The 21,700-nt window shown below is 36.3% G+C and overlaps 1 protein-coding gene across 1 annotated transcript in view; it reads right to left on the reverse strand.

Moving 5' to 3' along the window:
* Positions 1 to 21,700, reverse strand: part of LOC150100217 (kinesin-like protein KIF28) — a 308,018-nt gene that overhangs the window by 281,134 nt on the left and 5,184 nt on the right. The window contains exons 2-3 of the mRNA XM_090402612.1: positions 9,508 to 9,640; positions 7,050 to 7,129 (exon numbers count right to left, since the gene is read on the reverse strand). Of these exons, the coding sequence (XP_090258738.1) occupies positions 7,050 to 7,129; positions 9,508 to 9,640 (213 nt within the window). The remainder of the gene's footprint in view (positions 1 to 7,049; positions 7,130 to 9,507; positions 9,641 to 21,700) is intronic.

A 21,700-nucleotide genomic window follows, 5' to 3' on the forward strand; every position in this document is an offset into this window, starting at 1 on the left:
TATTCTGTATGATGATCATTTTGTTAAATAAACCTTTTGCTCTTATTAATTTGGTTGCCTGTGTCCAAGAATCCGATGCACCACTCATAAATTATTCGGATCTAAGCGGGAGATAATTGTTAATTAAGACCACGACTGCAAACATGGTTGATTATAGATGGTATTGATATTTGGTAACTTAGTATAGAAATAGATTAGATTAACCACGTGCATATCTGAAGGTTCACTTCTTGACTGAGAGGTTTTTCCTATCTAATAGTTCTAGGTGGCGCAGTAGAACAAATAAATTTTCCCAGAACCTTAAAAGAAGTTAACTTCAGAAGCTTGGTTACTAAGGAGTTGGCTTAACCTTGAGACAATCTCTTTGTAGATCAGACTCGCGCACGTGATAATCTGAGGGGCTCAGCGCTGCTGAGATAGGACATATTATTATTATTATTTCGGGCAACTCAAAGGAGTCGAAGACTCACCGAGGGAGGCCCTAACAGCATGTCAAGAACAACTATTCGACATTCACACAGTATCTATCATACCTCACCTTGAATTTATTCACGCTCATAGCACCCACAACAGACTCTGGTAGCTTATTCCACTCATTCACCACTCTCCAAGTAAAAAAACTAGCTCTAAACCGCTGCTAACCACATTCTTGCCCAGCTTCCATGTATGGCCCCTAGTCCTCCCACCACCAGTCCTATTCTCAAAAATATCTTCTGGATTAATCCTATAGAAATCCTTCAGTAATTTGAATGTCTCAATCATATCACCCCTCCTTCGCCTATCGACCAATTTCTGCACCCACAAATCTTCAACCTGTTCTCATAAGGTTCATTCCACAGAGCTGCTATCATCTTGGTCACTCGTTTCTGGATCCTCTCCACTTACTCGGCATCAAGAAGAAACCCTGGCGCCCATATCTGGGCACAGTAGTCTAGATGGGGTCTTATCAAGGTTCGATATGGTGAAACAATAACTTGTTTGTCTCTGCTTGTTAAAGTATTTTTCAGCAACCAAGTGATTTCATGAGATAATTTAGCCACTTTTGCAATGTGTCCCGTAAACTTCAATTCCCTATCCACCAACACTCCCAAACCACTGGCCTCATCAATCTCCTGGAGTACGGTTCCATCAATGTGATATACTGCTGCAAATCTTTTCACTCCAAAATGCATAACCTTACACTTTGCCACATTAAATTGACATCCATTTTCCCTAGCCCAGTCCTTTAAACTATCGAAATCACCCTGCGAAATTTTGACATCCTGTGCCCACACAATTGCTCTACCCAGAGCCGCCGCAAGGATCTTTGCCGCCCGCATGCAATGTCTATCTAAGCGCCCCTGTAACGATCCAGGCGTGTGTGGTTCTTTTACGATAATAAAAATTTATATTATTTCAAATTTCTTAAATAAATTTTGAAAGAACAGCCACACGTTGGTTCGCTAAATGTAATGAACCGGGGGTGTTGACTAGGCAGGATAATCATTAAAAACTCGAATATTCAAAAAATTCTCAAAAGTTATTCTCAAAAGTTAAAGCAAATTTTGATAAAGCCACTTCAATTTAATCGTTGAATATAATGATATAGGGATTATAGCCTTCTCACCGACCCGAATCGCTAACAAAATTAAAACGAATTTTAATTAAAGTTAAAATTTATTTTAACTAAAGTTTAAAAAATTCTTGCATTTTACTAAATTCTTAGTAAGTTGTAAAAATTTTTAAATAATTTTTATAAGTGGAACTATCTTTTAGGAAAATAAAAGAAACTCAAGATAGATTAGAAAATAAGAAAAGAAATCAGAAATAATTAGAACATTTAATATAAGTATTCAAAATATAACATCTTTACAGAATAACAGAAAATAAATTAAATTACATAAATATACTTGAAATTTTTTAAATTAAAATTTTAGGGTTTTTGATTTCATATTCACCAAATTAGAAATAATGCTCTTAACGTCTAATTCCGCACATACATCATTTTCAATAGCCATTAACGCCAAACTAACAAGCCTTTTTTATGACATACTTGTTTTTAAGTAGATTTTAATCAATTTCAACTTGGAAAAGGAACGTTCACCGCTCGCTACACTAACAGGTCAGGTTAATAGTATTCTTAAAGCAATTGAAAAGTCAGAGAAAGATAAATTATTGGACAAAATAAAATTAAGAATATCGAAAGGGTTTTGAATATTTAAATTATCCTTCCGAAAAATATCCCGGAAAGTACACAACTCGCCATATAGTTCTATTGCATTTACGTCTTTATTGTCGCCGTCCATCAAGAGAATCTCTAAATCGTCACAATTTTTTCGTTAATCTTCGTTATTAATTTGTAGTAATCTATACAATAACTTGAAATTATCATATGGTTTTAGTTGTTCAAAACGTTCTATTAACGAACACATTGCAACGTCTAGAAGTGTATAAAACACATTCACTCTAAATTTATCTTCTGGCGATTGTGGCGTTTCGTCATGATGCTCGTAGTCAAATTGTCGTGTCTTTTTTCGTCGTCGAACATTTACCAGTTTTAAATTCTTGTTCTCCATCCACCTCTTCACTCAGTTCTTTTGCCGTTTTTAGAACTTTTTTAAAATTTGTATCTGATCGATACTCTTGTAAGAATATTTTTAAGTTTTTGACAGATTCTAAAGCAAGTGTAATGTTCATATTTTTGTCTTGAAGCATTTTACTCACAGGCTTTATTCTGTTAAGTAAATTATGAAAAATTATAACAGAACAAATAAATTTGTAGTCCTTCATTTTAGCATATAATGTTTGTGCTTCATGCTGAGTTTCTTTATTAAAATTTTCATTATTTAAAATTTCAAAAAGTGCATCGTAAATTTCTCCTAACTGATATCGTAGAGGGTGGATTGCATTAATTTTACTTTCCCATCGCGTTTCTGAGACTGTTTCAATGTTAAATTTTTTACGAACTTTAAAAGGATTGCCCAACGTTTGTAAGAGAATGAAAATAAATTATATATTTCTTGAATAATTGCAAAGAAACTAATTGTATCTGCATTCACTTTGGCTGCATCGTTAATGATTAAATTTAGAGTATGAGCAGTGCACGGCTCGTAAAAAGCTCGAGGATTTTTGTTCAAAAGCAAATTTTGGAGCTCATATTTTTTCCCTTTCATATTTCCCCCATTGTCATACCCTTGACCTCGCATGTCTTCAATGGGCATGTTCCATTTTTCCAGTTGTTCCACTATTGTTGCACATAAACCATGTCCTGTGGAATCTGATATATCTGCAAAACCTAAAACTTTTTCCCTGATCTTGACAATTCCATTGTCACAGGAAACAAAGCAAATAATAATGGTCATTTGTTCTGTTTTACTTGCATCTGGTGTGCAGTCTAAAATTATGGAATAATATTTAGATTTTCGAATTGATAATAAAATTGTATCCGTGATTGCGTTACTTCAAGTGACCCGTGCATTGGTGCCCCCTTCATAGCGGCACCCGCATGCCCGCGTCTGCCGGCCCTGACTCTACCCAACTTTGCATCATCAGCAAACAAGTGAGCACTTCCTCTCAGATCCTTTCCTGTATCGTTCATGAACAAATTGAGAAGTAGTGGCCCAAGAACAGATCCCTGTGGCACACCACTAGTCACAAGTCGTCTTTTGGACTCCACTCCTGAATAAACCACTCTCTGGTATCTCTCCATCAACCATCCTCCTATCCGTCTCATCAACCCTATATCCATCCCCATCTGCTCCAGTTTACTGATTAGAATTCCATATGGTATCCTGTCAAAGGCCTTGGCAAGGTCCAGTAGAATCACTCTAAACCCATTACCCTTATCCAGTTCAGCCGTCACTGTGTTATAAAGCGTGAGCAGGTTACTAAAGCATGATCTACCCTTCAGAAAACCATGTTGTCCCCCATACAGTATCCCATTTTCATCTATCCAATCCTGTATTCTTCTCTTGACTAATTTCTCCAAGACCTTGACACCAATTCCTGATACGCTAATCGGTCGGTAATTTACAACAGCAGTCTTGGAACGTCCTTTATGCAGTGGAATTATTATTCCCTCTTTCCACCCCCTCAGGACTAACCCAGCCCCGAGACTCAAATTAAACAAAATGGTCAAGGGTACTGACAATTCTTTAGCCGCTTCACGTATGACACGAGCTGGTATACCATCCAATCCCACAGATGTATTGACATTGAGGTTTTGTAATTGACTACTCACCTCCACTTCATTCACCACAAATCCAATATAATCTATTGGTTCATTCATTCCTGCAATGTCACCACCTGGATGATATACTTTTGCAAAGTGCTCACTCAGTAATTCAACTATATCAACTGATTCGGTTACCTCCCTACCATCGGCATTATTTAAAATCAATCTGCAATATACATTTTTTTCCTTTTACTTGCAAGATATCGAAAAAACTGTTTGGGATTCTCTTTAGCCTGGATGGCTAATGTTCTTTCATAATCTGTTTTTGCTTTTCTTACCACACTCGTTACCCTTCTGGCCTGCACTTTATACCGTTCATGTGCCTGCTGGTCAGATTTCTACTCAATTCCCGCCATAGTTATTTCTTTTTTTGCAGCTCAAGCTTAATGGTATTATTCATCCATTTATCCCCTACTTGATTTATTATTCGGACTCTAGGTATACAGTCAGCCATTGCTTCATGCAAACACTTCTTAACCGTCTCCCATGCACTATCAACTTCTAGCCCTTGCAGTTGTACATGCCATGGCACTGAACCAATCAAACCCCTAAGGTTGTCATACTTACCAGCCCGATAATTACACATGTACCCTGTCTTAATTGTAAATTCCATTCCTTTAGCCACCTCCCAAGTCAAGACCCTATGATCGCTCTCACCAATTCGTGGCAACGTGGTCATATTCGTTACAGCCAAATTCTCAGATGCAATTACCAGGTCAAGCACTCTCTGACACCTAGTATTTTTCATTACATGCTGTCGCAGATAGTTATCCCTTAATAACCGCATAAAATCCAATTCCTTCCTCCCATGTGTCCTCGCCCCTTTCCAATCAATGTTACCGTAGTTGAAATCTCCCATAATAATTACCCTCCTTCCACTCATTTCTTCTATTTGCTTACGCATACTATCTCCACCATCTATTCCATCACCTGGTCTATAGCAGCAATATAAAAAGCAATATATTATTCAAGAGATAGTTAAGTAAAGGAGTTAAACCATATTAAGTAAATATCAACTAGAAACTGTTTTGCAATAGTTTCACTTATTGCAAAACAGTTTGAAATGATATTTTATTATTGTTTAAAAAATCATAATTGGATCTTTTTTTTTACATGCGAAGCAATTCGAAATGATAATGATTAAGTTCGCATTATTGCAGCAATTTTCGCTGTTAAACCATCCTACATTTAGACACCGGCAGTGCCGGATTTACGTATTAGCTAAAAAAAGCTACAGCTTAGGGCCTCGCAATCTGCCGGGGCCTCAAATAAAAAACAAAAAGACCAGCAGGGGGCCTCTGTGTTTGGTATAGCTTAGAGTCTCAACAGGTTTAAATCCGGCCCTGGACACCGGTGAAAAAAAAAAAAAAAAAAAAAAATTCCCCTCCTATATATACACCTTTTGTTGACAAAATGGTTGAATATTATAATAATAATTCTTCCTGGAGTGATGAAATTTTGTCTGTATTAAAATTTGTGGAGAGGTTTCAATTGGTCGTTCTTCCCAAATCAGGAGAATCAAACTTGTTTTAACAGTACATTTTTATGAGTCTCACCCACGAAAGATTGTAAGCCTATAGTATAACCTTTGTGGGTTATAACGATATAGTACATTAGTACTGCGGATGGGTTGAGGATTGTTCTGTTTTTTTAAATTAGTTTTTTTTTTATTGTTTTTCTACATAGTCCAAAAACCCTGCTCTAAGAGACCAAATATGCGCTATTTTTACAAGCCACTTCAGGCCTTCAGTAAGTTGGGGTAGTTGTCTCACATCAAGCAATTAAATTCCTGTCCTAGCTACGACCATCAGAAACATCCATGCCCACTGCGGAACTCACAGCTGTTGGTTGGTGAGTATATACGCTAACCGTTCTGCCAACCAGTTTGGCAATATCAGCTGAAAACGAGTTTGGGTTCAAATATTGCTATAATGAATGACATGACTTGAAATAATACAACTACGAAAAACACTTTATGATTAACGATTTTTTCCACTTATTCCCCCCTCCTTTCTTTTTGCTGATTTCAAAGCTCTCTACTTTTCATTAATTAAATTTAATGCTTCAAATTTTGTAGGCCTGTTGAACAAAAGTGTATCCTGCTGAACACTTGAGAAAAGGGGCAAATCAGCAAAATTCAACCAGGAACCGGATTTATGGCAGGTTTTGGCGTTTAAATCTTGTGATAAGAGTGGTCAGGGATTCTCTGCAGTGCATGACTTAAGATAGCGACATTATTATTATTATTATTATATTATTATTTATTATTATTTGACACCTCCAGGGAGACCAAAGTATCATCGAGGGAGAGTGTGTCAACAGCATCGAACGATTTGTTCCCTTCCAACAACAGCTCGATTAAAAAAAAAAAAGATAAAAAAGAAGAACCCTGCAGTTCTACTTTCACTGTTTACCAAATTTAGAACTAAAGCTTAATTAGAATATAATAAACGTATGAAAGCGTGAAAAACGCGGTTTCACACGTTTCCTTTGCTTCCCTTAGGCTTTAACATATTGTAATGGTTAACCATCTGACAATCGAACACATTATTCATATGGAAGAATTTGAATGTACGATAATGATACTGATTTTTATATTTCCATTTCCTGAAATACAAGCAGAGTCAGTATGTTATTCCCTCCGAACTAACATATCTAGCTTTTACTGGGCTATTTCTAGCATAGCAAAAGCTCGAGATGTTAGCTCGTAGGGAAAAGAAAAATTACTCCTGTCCCCTGAACGCACTATCGATTAGAGAATTCAAATGCAGCACATAGAGGATTCAAACGAATGCAATATAAATTGCTATTTTTGAAAACATTAATCACTACTTACTTCGAACTCTGTCTTGTCACCAAGTTCTATCTTTCCTTCTATACTCTTAAACATGTCTTCACAGAATTTAGGGACAATACCTGAAAAGAGATTTTATTAATAATTGACAGATTTCAAAAAATTCAAATCGATGCAAAAATTTTGAAAACAAACTATTATAGATTCTTAATCATTTCAAAACATGATTTGTTTTGAAATGATTAAGGAATGCTGTTGATAGCACCTACTCTAGAACACACTTCAGATATTTGAATATCAAAATATATTATTTTAACTCAGGCATGTTTAGAGTAAGATAACTAACGAGGAGCTATCTATCCTTCAAGAAATGATGTACTTTTCTCACATGTTCACATATGAAATTCTAGAATATGGGCTGCTTGTGTTCTATCTTTCCGTAGTTTTGTAACAATCGCTTCTACACCAGATTGAAATATGAACTGGAACATCCACTTATTTCAAGCGAAAGTTGCAATGACTGTTTTAGAATAAATCATACTGATATTCCTGTTGTCACGTATGACGTCTGTACTGCTATACAAAGCAAACGGATATATCTGTATAGTCCACTGCACGTCTCTATGCTATTAATGACACGCGGAGAAGGATTTCGACAACGGGTGTTATCACAGGATGCCTGCCCGTGCATGACATTAGACTGTCTCACACAAAATCACTTGTAGTCAGCATTATCACCCGATGAAATAATGCTGGTGCCATCCTAACCAACATAGGAAGACTCAGTAGGTTGACACTAACGGACTAAAGAGCAGTCCGATTTGAAAACGATCAACATGAGTTCAAAGAGTCTAACGAATTCTGATCAGCAGAAACTTACATAAACTGTTGTGCAGTATTGGTTGCTAGTAAAGGCTAAGCTGTTTCCATTCGCACAAGCCAAATATCAAATATCATGGCAGCCAACAGCGTATACTACAATGGTGTAAAGAAAATCATTACTAGTTCGTAGAGCGTCAAAGTTCGTGTCATGGAACGATGAGTCATACTACACTCCTTCCTAGTTGGATAGTTAATTTTGGGTGTGGGTAATGCCTTGCGCCAGAGCGCATAATTCAAATGTGTTCTTGAACTATTTCTTCTGGTATGAACCTGGACCTTTTGGTTGTAATGCATGGAAGGATAAATGCTGAGGAAATATGTAAGAGTTTGAGGAAAATGATGTGGAGAATCTTGATTTGGTGCTCCATTGGGTTGAGATCGAGATTGTGAAGCAGTCTAATATTTTATGTAAACCTGTTGCAAGAAAAATATATGGCTTGGTTTGAGGAAAATGATGTGGAGAATCTTGATTTGGTGCTCCAGAGCTGGGATCGGAACTATATGAAAGGTGTGACTGGAACATATGATCCAGTCCAGACCAGTGCATTACAACGGTACATGGACTAGGTCACGTTGAAGGAAGAATAGTCCGAAATACCAGACTTCTGTTATCATAAGCTGGTGGAGCCCTATGTCTAGATAGTATACAATTATTATTTTGAAATAACAAGTGTCCACTTATTATTTCAAAATAGTTAGTTTGGCATGATATGTACGACATATTAATTGCTATTTTTGTTTCAAAAAATATGTTATATATATTTCGCAAACGTGGATATTTCTTATTAGTATATGCCAAAGATGATTGGCTTCGTTTCTTTTTACTATTGCAGTCTGCAAAACTATTTATACTCCTTATAATTATTAAATTATTCCGGCTGATATACTAAATTACGCTGTATTAAAACGAATAGTCAAACAGCCTGTCGTTCTAAATAGGGTTCAGGGGGAAATAGTCCTGAGGTGGCATTAGTATAAAAAATTCTGTAAAGTTCATCGAATTGCAACTAATAGACGCTAAAATAAAAATAAATAAATAAAATTCCTTTCCTACTTCGGACGATGTTTTTCTAGAATACGCTTTTTCTGGAATTTTTCTAGAATCCTGGAATCGATTAGCTTTAATCGGATCCTGCTGCCTTACTCATTATCAGTGCAATGGATGGTGATGGAGTATGGTAGTTACTGCCGATCACATGTTAGTTCTGTTATTATTACAGTAATCTTCCTTTAGGTTTCTTTAACAAGTAGCTTTTAGAAATTAATCCAAGAATACATTTTGCTTTCAATGTGAATCACTATTTAATTTAGTTAAATTTACATTTTAAATAAATGACATAAGCAATAGACACTTTGAGTTTAAACTGTCATATTAAAAGTTATATCTCTTCGCTGTTATTTTGTAACGGAGAGATTCAAGGGTAGGCATTAGGTATCTTTTCGTATCAGGTAGAATCCTGTATATCTTATACTTTATCTTAAATTTCTTACAATATTTAGTTAGTGAATCGAACCGATAAGTATTCTTAGAGCAGCCTGTACCTTTGCCGGTGTTTTTCAATCAAGTATTTGATATTTTATATATCAATTATTTAGATAACTGTTTAAAGAAATTTACCTTTATTCAGTCCATATCCAACGACTGACCAAGATTTTCCTGAGCCTGTCTGCCCATAAGCAAAAAGGGCAGAATTATATCCATCCCAGGCATTCTTTAGCACTCCTTTTCCCAAATCGTTGTAAACGTTTTCCTGAAATTACAACTAAGTATCAGAAGTTTTTATAATAAATTCACCTATTTCAATTTCTAATCTTAAACAGCAGTGAAACATATTGGCTTAGCATCCATCATTATTATAGTATAACAGATATTATGAAGAATGATTGGAAAGAAAGGAAAATGAAATCGTTATAAGCTTTTGTCTAAGCATATTAATTTTTCTTTTGATTTGTAATTCCTTAAGAAGAGAGTGAGTTGCTCACTAATATCTTTCGTCATCACAAAGATTCTCAATAGTTTTGATAATGATAAGTCCCCAGGTCTAGACAGTATTTCTCCAATTGTTCTAAAAATTTGTAATCTATAGTTAACAACAATCCTATATCGCCTATATAAGTTATTGTAATCATCTGACAATTACCAAAGAATATTGGGTAAATGTCGTGGGGGGGGGGTTGAAGTAAGCAGTATGAGAATGTATATCCAGGGTCAGAAGGATAAATCAGGTAACAGTTCGGTGGATGAATAGCTTCATTAAGCACGAGCTGCACAAAAAGAAAAGGTTGTGGAGGGATTATAAAGAAAAAGGCGATCAGCATGCCCATAAAGGCGCAGGCAAGAAGAGTGACCTGTATGATAAGAAAGGCCAAAGCTAATTGAGCAAAAGCTAGTTGATTAGACCAAAATAAATCCTAAAGAGTTCTTTCGCTATGTGGCACGTAAAAGGAGGAATGACTATGGAAGGATGACTTTAAAAATTGCTAATGTTGGGAGGTAACGGAACCAAACCAAATAGTTAAATTACTGAGTGAGCATTTTGCAAGGGTGTAACATTTAGGTGATAACGTTGCAATGCTAGATGTGATATTAACTGATAAGAATAGAGGTTAAAGAAATGGAGGTGCTTAAAATATTGCAGAAACTCAATACGAACACAGCCACTGGCATATCAACCAGTGTATTACGAGAATGTGATAGGGAATTATTAGCTCCACTGACCAAGCTATTTGATTTAAGCCTCAGTACAGAGATCAGAGATAGTGCAGATCGAGTGAAATGAGGGCAAAATAGTCCCACAGCATAAAGGAGGGTCCAAGACAGAAGTAGCATATTATAGGCCAATCAGCATCTCAGGAATGGTGGTTACGTTTTTACAGAAATTGGTGAAAGACAGAATTCAGGATGGGATGAATGGGATATTCTATAAGAGACAACAAGTTTTGTAAAGGGTAAATCTTGCCTTAGTAATCTGCTTACTTTTTATAATAAAGGACAATAGAGTTTGATAAGAGAAATTGCTACTCAGTGATATTGTCAGACTTTACAAAGGCATTTGACAAGATTCCATATAGAACTATGTTGCATAAATTGGAGCAAATGGGGATGGATATGAATCAGGTAATTTGGATTAGAGTGCGGTTGGTGAACAGATATCACAGAGTGGTTTATGGAGTAGTTAGGTGCAAGAGAAGGCAAGTGACCAGTGGAGTACCACGAGCTCAGTACGTGGTCCTCTGTCGTTTCATTTGTATATCAGTGATATAGGAAATGATTTGACAGGAAATATTTAGTTGTTTGCTGATGATGCCAAACTGAGAAGCGCAATGGTGAATGAAGGTTGCAGAGATCCTGCAGGAAGATTTTAATAGACTGTAGTAATATGAACAAAGTAGTAATATGAAAATAAATGGCTGCCAGTTTAATGTGGAAAAGTGTTAGGTGTAGCGTGTGATCTCTTCCCAAATTACACTTTGTGAAGAGATTACACGCTGTGTACAATATCGATTGAACTGTACTGTAGGAAACTGATGAAGCCAGTGACACACACACACACACACACACACACACACACACACACACACACACACACACACACACACACACACACACACACACACACACACACACACACACCAATAGAGAGGTTATTGTTTCCATGTATATGGCCATACTTGGACTACTGTACACAGATATGAACTCTCAGATTCTGTGGGAAAAGTTGTGGTGAGAATCCAGAGGTGAGTGACAACGACTGTGGTAAATCTGTGGAATTCTCCCTATAGGAATATATTGACGGTCTGCAGGCTTAAAAAATAGCTGATAAGCAAAAAAGAGCAGACATGATTGAAGCATTTAAGTTATTAAAGGGATTTTATAGGATTGACACCGAATACGTTTTTTCAGTATATGGCAACAAAACAAAACAAAAAAAAAGCTAGAGAGAGAGAGAGACAGAACAAGGGATCACTAGTAGAAGTTATGTAAAAGTGTGGTTAGCAAGGGTGTTAGGACTAGATTTTTGCTGGGATGGTGATAAATGGGTGGAATGGATTGAGAAAGGTAGTTGTAAGTGATTAATCAGTGAATGAATTTATGGAGAACTATAATAGGCATCGTGTGAATAACGGATCTCCCGTAATGAGTCTTCTGATTCCATGGTGATACCTCATCATCATCATCATCATCATCATCATTAAATTCCTACCTTCAGGAGTGTATACAGGATAATTACGATAGCAGTACATGAAAAAATTACACTATTACTAACGTCCAATGAACAATTTTCTTCCAAATTAATCTGTTATCTGTCAAGATTCCAATATTATCAGACCTTATATTTCTGTCTTTTACGGCACTTTTTACTGTATGTATCAAGTCATCTACATCTTGGTCTTCCTCTGGATTTTTTTCCTGCCAACCTAGCAAAGAACACTTATTTTGCTAATCTGTCCTTTCCCATTCTGTTTAAGTGATCATATCATCGTGAAAGTGTATTAGCTCTACTAATAAATTCCTAATCGCTAACAATGGCAAGTTCTTTCCACATATCTCATTGTTAATGTGATACTGCCATGGATGCCATCTGGCATCCATGGCTGCCATTGACTCCACTAATCTTTCTCAGAACTCTCATATCAGAGGTATGATAAGGGTTTTAAGGGTCTAACCCAGCTCTCAGATCCATAAGTTAAAATTCGTTTGAACACTGTATTGCATAAAGGTAATTTAGTGTTTTGACTAAACTCTTTCTTATTCCATTTAAATTTATTCAACGGATTTCCTACCATACCAGCTTTACTACTTCCATTGTCTATTTCCATATTTAATTTATTATCTTCACTAAAAATTGTGCCTAAGTAGCTGAAATGTTTTACTTGTTCTATAGATTCTCCGTTCACGATACAGTTGATATTTTCAATATTTCTGCTTATTTTCATTGTATTTGTCTTGTTATTGCTGATTTTCATACCAAATTTATCACAACAGTTATTCAGTTTAGTCAGAGAATCTTGAAGACTTGAACTGGATTTATTCAGAAGTATAACATCATCTGCAAAAAGTAAAGACCTAAGATTAATATAATCAATTTTGATATCAGATTTAATACCACTTTCCTTCATAATGTGATTCATATAGATAATGAATAACAGAGGGAATAATATACATCGTTGTCTCACACCAAATTTAACATTAAACCATCTTCCTGTACTTCCTTCAATTCTAACTGCTGACTTACAACTCAAATAAAGACTAAGTATTGCTTGATATAATGCCTCACTGACACCATACAACTGTAGTGTTTTGAATAGCTTTTCTCTTGGCACCTTGACATATGCCTTATCCAGATCACAAAACTTAAATACAAATTCTTGTTGTATTCACAGGATTTCTCAAATATTTGTATTAAAGTGAAAATCTGATCCTGACAACCCCTATTTGGCCTGAATCCAGCTTGTTCTTCACCAAGCTTCCATTCACCAATTTTTCTTAGCTGTTTCTGAACGTATACAAATATTTGTATACTTGCAGAAACCTTACCAGGAACACTCAGTAGAGAAATATCTCTGTAATCTCTGTAATAAACTGAATGTGAATTATCACATTCAGTTTAATTTCCGTTTTCTGTATATGGGTACTATGAGAGCTCTACTCCAATTAACTGGAATGCCACCGTCTGACCAAGTCTTCTGAATTATGCATTGCATCCACTGTAAAACTTTTTTACCTCATATTTGACATTACTGGCCGAATTTCATCTACTCCAGCTGCTTTTCTCGTTTCAGATTTTTGACTACTTTTTCTACTTCAAGAAGGATATGTATTCATGACAAATTTCATGTCTTGAACTCTTCTACCTTTCAAAGTAATTACTCCAAACATATATAATATCTTTATCTTCAGCTTTCATGTCACCTTTATCATCTCTGATTCCTTTTACAGTATTTTTTCTTCCATTTCTAAGCTTTTTTAAATAGCCTCGCGAATATTATACCACCTTCCTGATATTTATTTTTTATGTTCTTACCAAGGACTTCCCATGACATTTAGCTAGTTTTACACAGTGCATCACTTTCTTACATTTTCTCTGTATTCTCTAGGAGCACAAGCTGACTTTCTAGGAACTTTCGGTATGCTTTGCTATTTTCTTTCATTACCTCTTTAACTTCGTGAGTGTAGCATGGAGTTTTGATTTTTCTATCCTTACAAATAACCTCACCCATATGCCTCTCTTGCTGAATCATTCTACGTTTTCCTCAGAATTTGCCACTGAATATCCAAGGTTTAGCTCTTGTTTTCAAATTCTTTCATTTTTCTTCAACGATGTTTGTGTATTTGCACCTACAGTTCACCTCCGAAAGCTGGAACCTTGATTCGATTTAAAACATTCTTACACAGTCTTCTTTTCAATGTGAAATCCAATTTTTTTCCTGCTCAAAACTAAATAATGATCACTTCCTATTCAAATCCTCTGCAGTAGCTCGCTCACGATTTAATCTTGGGGGGGGGGGGGGGCGAGTTGAGTAGACGATTTGAGAATACACACTAGGCATCACATACGACCTATGACTGAGAATCTGCAATGATCGCTAATTCATAAGTAGTATAGAAATAGAAGACAACACGACACAACATAAATAAAAAAATTGAATTTTAATTAGGAAAAGCTTTTGGAAAATTTTCTATTTTTTTCCCTTTTTCTTTGGGGGAGCAGGGCCCTTGCCCTCCCCCCCACTCTGGGTGCGCCACTGATCCTCTGTATACTTTTGTGTCCTGAACCAGTACGAAAACATCGCTATCACCTATAACATAGTCAGTAAGACTTTTCTTATATTCTGCATCTTCTCTCCATGTGAATTTGTGCACATATTTATGTTGGAACATTGTGTTAGCAATAACTAATCGACCTCCTGAATAGAAATCTAGCAGGCATTTACCATTATTATTAGCTTTCCATATATTTTTGTATGTCTGACAATTATTTCCTACTCTGCTATTTAGATCCCCAACATGGACCAACATTTTCTTTTTCATTAAGCCAGCTGCCTTCTCTAATGACTCAAAAAAGTCTTCCATTTCACCATTCTGATATTTGCCCACATCACTCTACTTGATATTGTTCCATTCAAGGAGATTATCCTTATATTTAGTGTTGAATACTATAGCTACTCCCTCTTTTCCCTGACTGTTATTGCCTGAATATAACATTTTGTATTTATTGGTTAGAAAGATCTCACCAGTTTTTGCCTTTTTTGTTTCCTGTCATCCCTATTATGCGATCTGGTACTTATCCAATTCTTCTGATAGTTCCGTTTATTTTCCATTAATGCTTCTTATGTTGTCCGCGGGGTTAGCCTAGTGGCTTCGCGCTTCGCAACCATATGACTGGGGAAGGAGTATTCCAGGTTAGATTCCCGTCGAAGACGTGAGGAATTTGTGGATCTTCCTTAGCCATAGCTAAGTTAGCCGGTCTTGGGCGGGTGCAGTAGGGTTTTCCGCCAGTTTATCTGGCGTTTTTCATCCCGCAAGCAGGCAAACCGTACACGTGAACATACGCTACTACAGCCAAAAATATATCCTCCCCCCCCCCCCCCCCCCACACACACACAGCGGCAGGTTAGGCGACAGGTCGGTTGGGAGTGGTACTAACAAGAAGTCGCATCTAAGTAACACCCGGACCCTGCATAGGAAGCTGGAATAACGCGTAGTGAAAGAAGAAGAAGACTGCTTCTTATGTTGATAGTACCAATCTTGAACTCTTTTGATGTTGAGTTGGGACGTGTTCTGGGATTCGTTCCAGTAGCTGACTTTTTGCTGTTCTTCTTGGTTCTCTGACGAAAACAACGGGGCCTTGTTTAAACGGCCCACCCCAACTGGCATGAAATTCGTCATTTTGTATCATCATTTTACATTGTGGTTTAAGCCAATAAGAATAAAACTTGGTTGCCTGAATAGCAAATTGCCAGGCCATCCTCGTTTGTTCAATATCCAGGTAGATGCTTAAAAGGAAGCGCCACGAGAAGGTGAGGATTTGACATTAGGTAAGAAGATTCTGCCGGTTCTTCGCATTCCTTAAAAGGCTATGTGGAGGTCTCCTCTTACTTATACAGTTTTGACCCTTAAGCACCCCATGGTGATACCTGGATAATAATAATAATAAGAAGAAGAAGAAGAAGAATTTCTTTTTTTTTAAAAAAATAAATAATATTTATATTCGTTGCTAAAATATTTACACATTATATTGTGCAAAATATTTACACAAGATAACTACACAATAGTTATCTTGCGTATAATTTTACAAAATTTTCTACATTGAATTTCAGTTAATAATTTTAATAATACTCTCTGTCTCTGTATTATTCATTTACAACACTTGTTCTAATATTAACAGTGATGATTATACAGAATTTTTTTTAGTGAATAACTAATATAATAATAATAATTTGAGAGGCATTTTGGGAAGCATTTCTGATTTCTTCCTCGAAGCTTTGCAGAGCTTATCTGAGATGGCGATGGTTTCGTGGTTATGTTTCTATACTGGTCGCAAGCCAGGTGTTGATTTTACTGTTTGTTGGTACCTGCTTGGAAGGCTTCAACTGCTATTACACAGTTTAACTTTTTTTTTTTGCAAGTAGGGTTGGACATGGTGTGTTTGTTTTGTCATTTTAGTGGTGTTTTTTGAGAGGGATTTGTCATAGGTTTTGTGTGTGTGTGTGTGTGTGTGTGTGTGTGTGTGTGTGTGTGTGTGTGTGTGTGTGTGTGTGTGCGCGCGCGCGTGCGTATGTGTTTGTGAGGGGGAGAGAGAGAGAGAGAGAGAAACAGGAATTTCTCTAATTTTCATTAGAGAAATTCCTAATGAAAAAATCTATAATGCTTTATAGATTAGTGTTTTTATGTGTCGGGGCTGTCTTTTAATTGGTATAGTGTGCTTGCTATTATCCTATTATCCTACGCTTGGTGTGTAGGTAGTTTATATGGCTATTCCAACTTTGATCAGCATCGAAGGGAAGTCCGAGATAGCGTATTGTTTTCACCTGTGTGATGGTTGTGGTTTTAGGTTCAGCGCTTTGTGTATAGGAGGGTGAATGTCGGATAGTGTGATATTTAGTTTCAATGGGCAGAGTTTGGGGGTTTTTGAATATCATTAGCTTTGTTTTCCCAGGGTTTATATATATGCTGTTTTCGGTTAACCAGTTAGTGAGTTGATTGATGTCGCGTTGCATATTTGTGTAAGCGATATTTGCGTTGTTGTGAATGGATACTATGGCCGTGTCGTCTGCGTACTGGAAGATTTTGCTTTTTAAGGGAAGATGGCTTATGTCGTGTGTGTGTATATGTTAAATACAATGGGAGATAGGACAGCTCCTTGCGGTACTCTGCAGGTTACCGGTACCTCTTTGCTATACGCTGATCCTATACGTGTGATGTGCTTCCTGTTTTTCATGTATGCTTTAAACCACTGGAGTAGTTTAAAAACCGATTCCGATAGGCGTTAGTTTCGTTAACAAGGTTTTGTGTGTTAGTGCGTCAAATGCTTTTGTTAGCTCAATGAATACGACTAATTTTATTCTGTTTTTATCCAATGCAGCGTTTGTTAGGTCTGTGAAATCTTCCAGGAGTATTGCTGTTCCTTTATTTTTTTGAAAGCCGTATTATGTTTTGGGTATGATTTGAAAATTTTCAACATATGTGGAGCGTTTGCAATGCACGGTGCACCTCCATGATTTGGTTGATTATAGACAACGTGGCGATGGGTCTGTAATTACTTATAATGTTTCTTTTTCCATGTCAAACACGGAAAAAGTATGGGTGTGATTAATGCTGTCTTTAGTGTTTCAGATATGTGTCCCGTTTCGAAGATTTTATTTAACAGTTTTTGTATAACTGGGCATAAGTTGGCTGAGTGTTTTTTGATGTCTTTTGGTCTGATTCCGTCTATCTCCGGTCCTTTGTTAGGGTTAATTTGTTGAATTGTCAGTGATAGTTCTTCTTTTGTTACTGTGGAGAACCACATCGACTGGGTTGCTTGTGGACCTAGTGGAGAATGTTCATTTGTGTGAGGAAAGGTTTTTTTCTTGTAGTTTTTGGACAAAGTTCACGAATTGCTGATTAAAGTTGTTTGCGAACTGTTTGAGGGATTTGGGGTCGCAAGCAAAGCTGTGTTTTATTGTTTCTGAGGCAGTGGTTCTGTGTATATTGTCCAGCATTTCATTAATCAGGTGCCAGGTTTCCTTTATGTCGTTCTGAGCTGTTGTTAATTTGTTGCGGTAGAAGTTTCATTTTGCCGTTCTAATCTGTGTTGTTAGGAGATTCCGTTTTCTTTTGTATTCAGCTTGTAAAGCGATATTGTTTGGCGACTTCTTAAGTTGTTTCCATAAAGCATCTTTTCTTTGTATGTCTGTTAATATGTTGTCTGTTATCCATGGATTCTGTTTTGTTTGAGAGCCTATTTTTATTTTTTTAATGCTTTGTTATATATTTTATTAAATGCAAGTTTAAGATTATTATATACAGCTTCAGCAGAGTCTAAAGATGCTATCTGCGTCCAGTCTGTTTTTCTGATTTCGTCGTTTACTATCGTGTCGTTTAGAATGCTATAATACTATTTTGTAGTCTCAGTGAGTTTTATGGGTTCTGGTTCAGTGTATAACTGTAATGCTCTGAAATAATGGTCTGCTAGTTTGCATGTTATGACGGCTGCTGTGTGACTGTTTGAAGGGGCCCATATATTCATATGGTCAGTACTGGATGAGGTTGTTATATTTCCGATTATCTCTTCTCGTGTATACGACTGTACTGATGGGGTTATATTATATGCTGATAAGAGGTCTAGGTATTGTTCTGTGTTGTTATTTATGTTCCTAATGTTTGTATTCATGTCTCCTATTATTAGCAAGTATTCTGAGGCGCCTTCTTTCGTGGCTGAAAGCCATCTGTTTAGTTCATCTAGAAAATTTGTGGTGCTTAAGTTGGATGGTCTGTATATTGCGTTTATTATCAAGGAGTTTTCTTGTTTGATGTTTTTAATTTCAATGCATGTGTTTTCTGCGTATTCTAGTTTATAGTTTATTTCTGTTACTTCTAGTTTATGTTTGGTAAATATTATTATACCACCTCCTCGTTTAGTTTGTCTGCAGTGTTTGTGTTGTTGGACGTGTGGCATTTGGTAGATGGTTGCCTCTTCGTTTGTCGTACATACTTCAGTCAGTATTAAAATGTCTATGTTGTCTATATCTTCCTTCAGATAAGCTTGCAGGGTCAGCCAGTATTTTTGAATGCTTCTGATGTTGACGAGGAGAATAAATAGTCCTTTTTGGGGGATAGTCACTTGTTTTCATTCTGTTATTGATTTCAGAATGTGGCAATTATCATGTTCCGGGGTGATTACATCTGCTTGATGGTCTTCATTCATGTAGGTTGGTGCGCTGTTCCCTTCTTTACGAGTCGTCAATATTCCTTTAATGTGGCAACCTGTTGAGGTCTTCTACGTATTTTATTTCGATTGGTTTTGCGTCTTGTGTCTTTTTAAGGAATATTTTGCTGTCTCTTATCGATATAAACTGGTAATTGTTTTCTGTTTTTACTTTCCTTGTTTGGTAGAATAGTTTCTGATAATAAGGAGTTAAGTATTCTGACAAGTATATTGGGGTATTGTCGTGGGCTCCTTTCAGATCCTTGACTACTGGTTTTTTAATCCTGCTAGCTTTTATAAGTGTAAATTTTGTTGGGCTGTTGGTGAGTCGCACCACGACGGGAGGAGGACGGGAATTGTTTTCTCATTTCCTTTTTTTTTTTTTGTGGTAACCGATGTACTGACTGGATATCTTTTGATTCAATGGGAGCGCCAATTTTTTAGCTTAGTTGTATTACATCGTCTTAGATGTTCCGTAGCAATTTCCAGGAGACCATCTATCAGGAGATCATTTTTATACTGCTGTTGGTTTAAGAGTTCGTACTGTTGCTTTAAAGAGTTTAGTTCTTGTCGTAGTTCCATTGTCTCTTTAATTAGATTATGCTGTCTTTCCGTTAGCTCTTTAACGCAGCTTTTAATTTCTCTGACGGTCTGTAATACATCTGCTACCGAGTTGTTATTAAATTTAATAAATTCCTCATGATGATGATGATGATGATAATAATAATAATAATATTGAAGTAAACTTTCGTCTAGCTTGTCACCTTCTTAAAAAATGGCGATATCAGCGTCATATTATCTCATTGTCCTCACATCAATATCCCTCAAAGGTAATGATGAAGGTCATTATTTGTCAACTTCATTACTTCGAGAGTCGCCATTTAATCAGTAATCGCTAATATCTTTAGCCACAGCAGTTCTTCAAGCCAACTTTAAACATTCTTAGACACAAGCCGTAGAAAAGTTTAGAGAAATTCAAGTGATTGCTCTTCATATATCCGAAGCATTTGATGCAGTATGGGTAAGGGGTCTCGATGCTACCAAGCTGTCATCTTATGGTCGCCCTGTCATTTTCTGTGACCGGATTGCCAACTTCCTCTCCTGTTGTTCACTGAGTTTCAGAGTAGACGATTTCCTCTCATCAGATTTCTCTCTCGTTGGAGTTCCTATAGTTATGCGCTTTCCTGCACTCTTCCTTCTATAAGACTCTTTCGTTCTCTTACTTACCTGAAATGCTATCTAAAGTTTTTCTGATGGCAATAGGATCCATTCTTCTTCTTCTTCTTCTTCTTCTTCATTCATGAAACCGTATAATGCTTTCATAGTGATTAAAGGTTGAAGATCATTTTTAATCATTGCTTTAAAAACTGAACTTTGTATTCCGAAATTTGTATTCCGAAAACTGAAATTTGTATTTGTATTATCTTCACCCCGCACATGAGTATGTGCTGGGTGAAGATAATTTACTTTCAGTGCTCTTAAAACACAGTGCTTTGTTATCTGACAGAAGAATGATGTGATCTTGCTTCACTCCCTAGTGAAGCAAGATTAATTCTTGACGATATTCCAATCTATATTCAAGATCAGTTTCTGTTCATAGGTTCTTCTTCTTCTGTTTTTCGGTTTCGCCTTCAGCTGGTGAGTAAATTATATAGGAACGATATATTAAATAAGAGCTTGACGGAAGCTTTGAATGATCTTCGGCGATGAGTTATCAAAATCTGTACGACTAGGTGCCTCTATAAAGTTCTAAGTTAAAGCCAATGTGTTTATTTTCTGTACCTTCTTCCCATCCTTAGGAAGTGGAAAGGCATTGAGTTATTAAGAGTCGTACTTAACAGTAAAAAAAAAAAAAACATAAAACATTTGCATATGTTTATTGAAATAGAAACGAAGTATTAGTAATTCGGTATTAATTTACAAATGGCTTCTTGATATTCTCAATAATCTTTAGTGTCGGATACACTAAATATGTGTGGATCGATGACTTCTCATTCTATCACTGCAAATATATTCATTAACGAAGTTCTTTCTACTTCTGCGGAACCAATTGCAGTTGTGTTCATAATTAATTCGTTTTCCTTCTTGTTTCTGGATCAGAAAGATTTTTAATGTTAGTCCCGAAAATCTTTTAATTTGACTACAACTTTTTGGAATTTAATTCTTGCACTTTTTCTTCTTTTTTCGTTTTAATTGAAGAAACTTTTTCTTCTCCTTCAGATTTTTTCATTATTCAGTGGGATCCATTATATTAAACAATTCAAAAATTTTTGATGTATTACTAGAATGACTTAAATCATCTTTTTCTATTTAATGCGATTTTCTATAATAATTTTGCCTTCATTGTTTCAGAAATACACTCTATTATTTTGTCTAGGTGTAGGGGTTCTCAACCTGTGG

The sequence above is a fragment of the Typopeltis vanoorti genome, chromosome 13 (genome assembly GCF_054136105.1).
Source record: "Typopeltis vanoorti isolate ZY-2024b chromosome 13, IOZ_Tvanoo_1.0, whole genome shotgun sequence".
Lineage (NCBI taxonomy): Eukaryota > Metazoa > Arthropoda > Arachnida > Uropygi > Thelyphonidae > Typopeltis > Typopeltis vanoorti.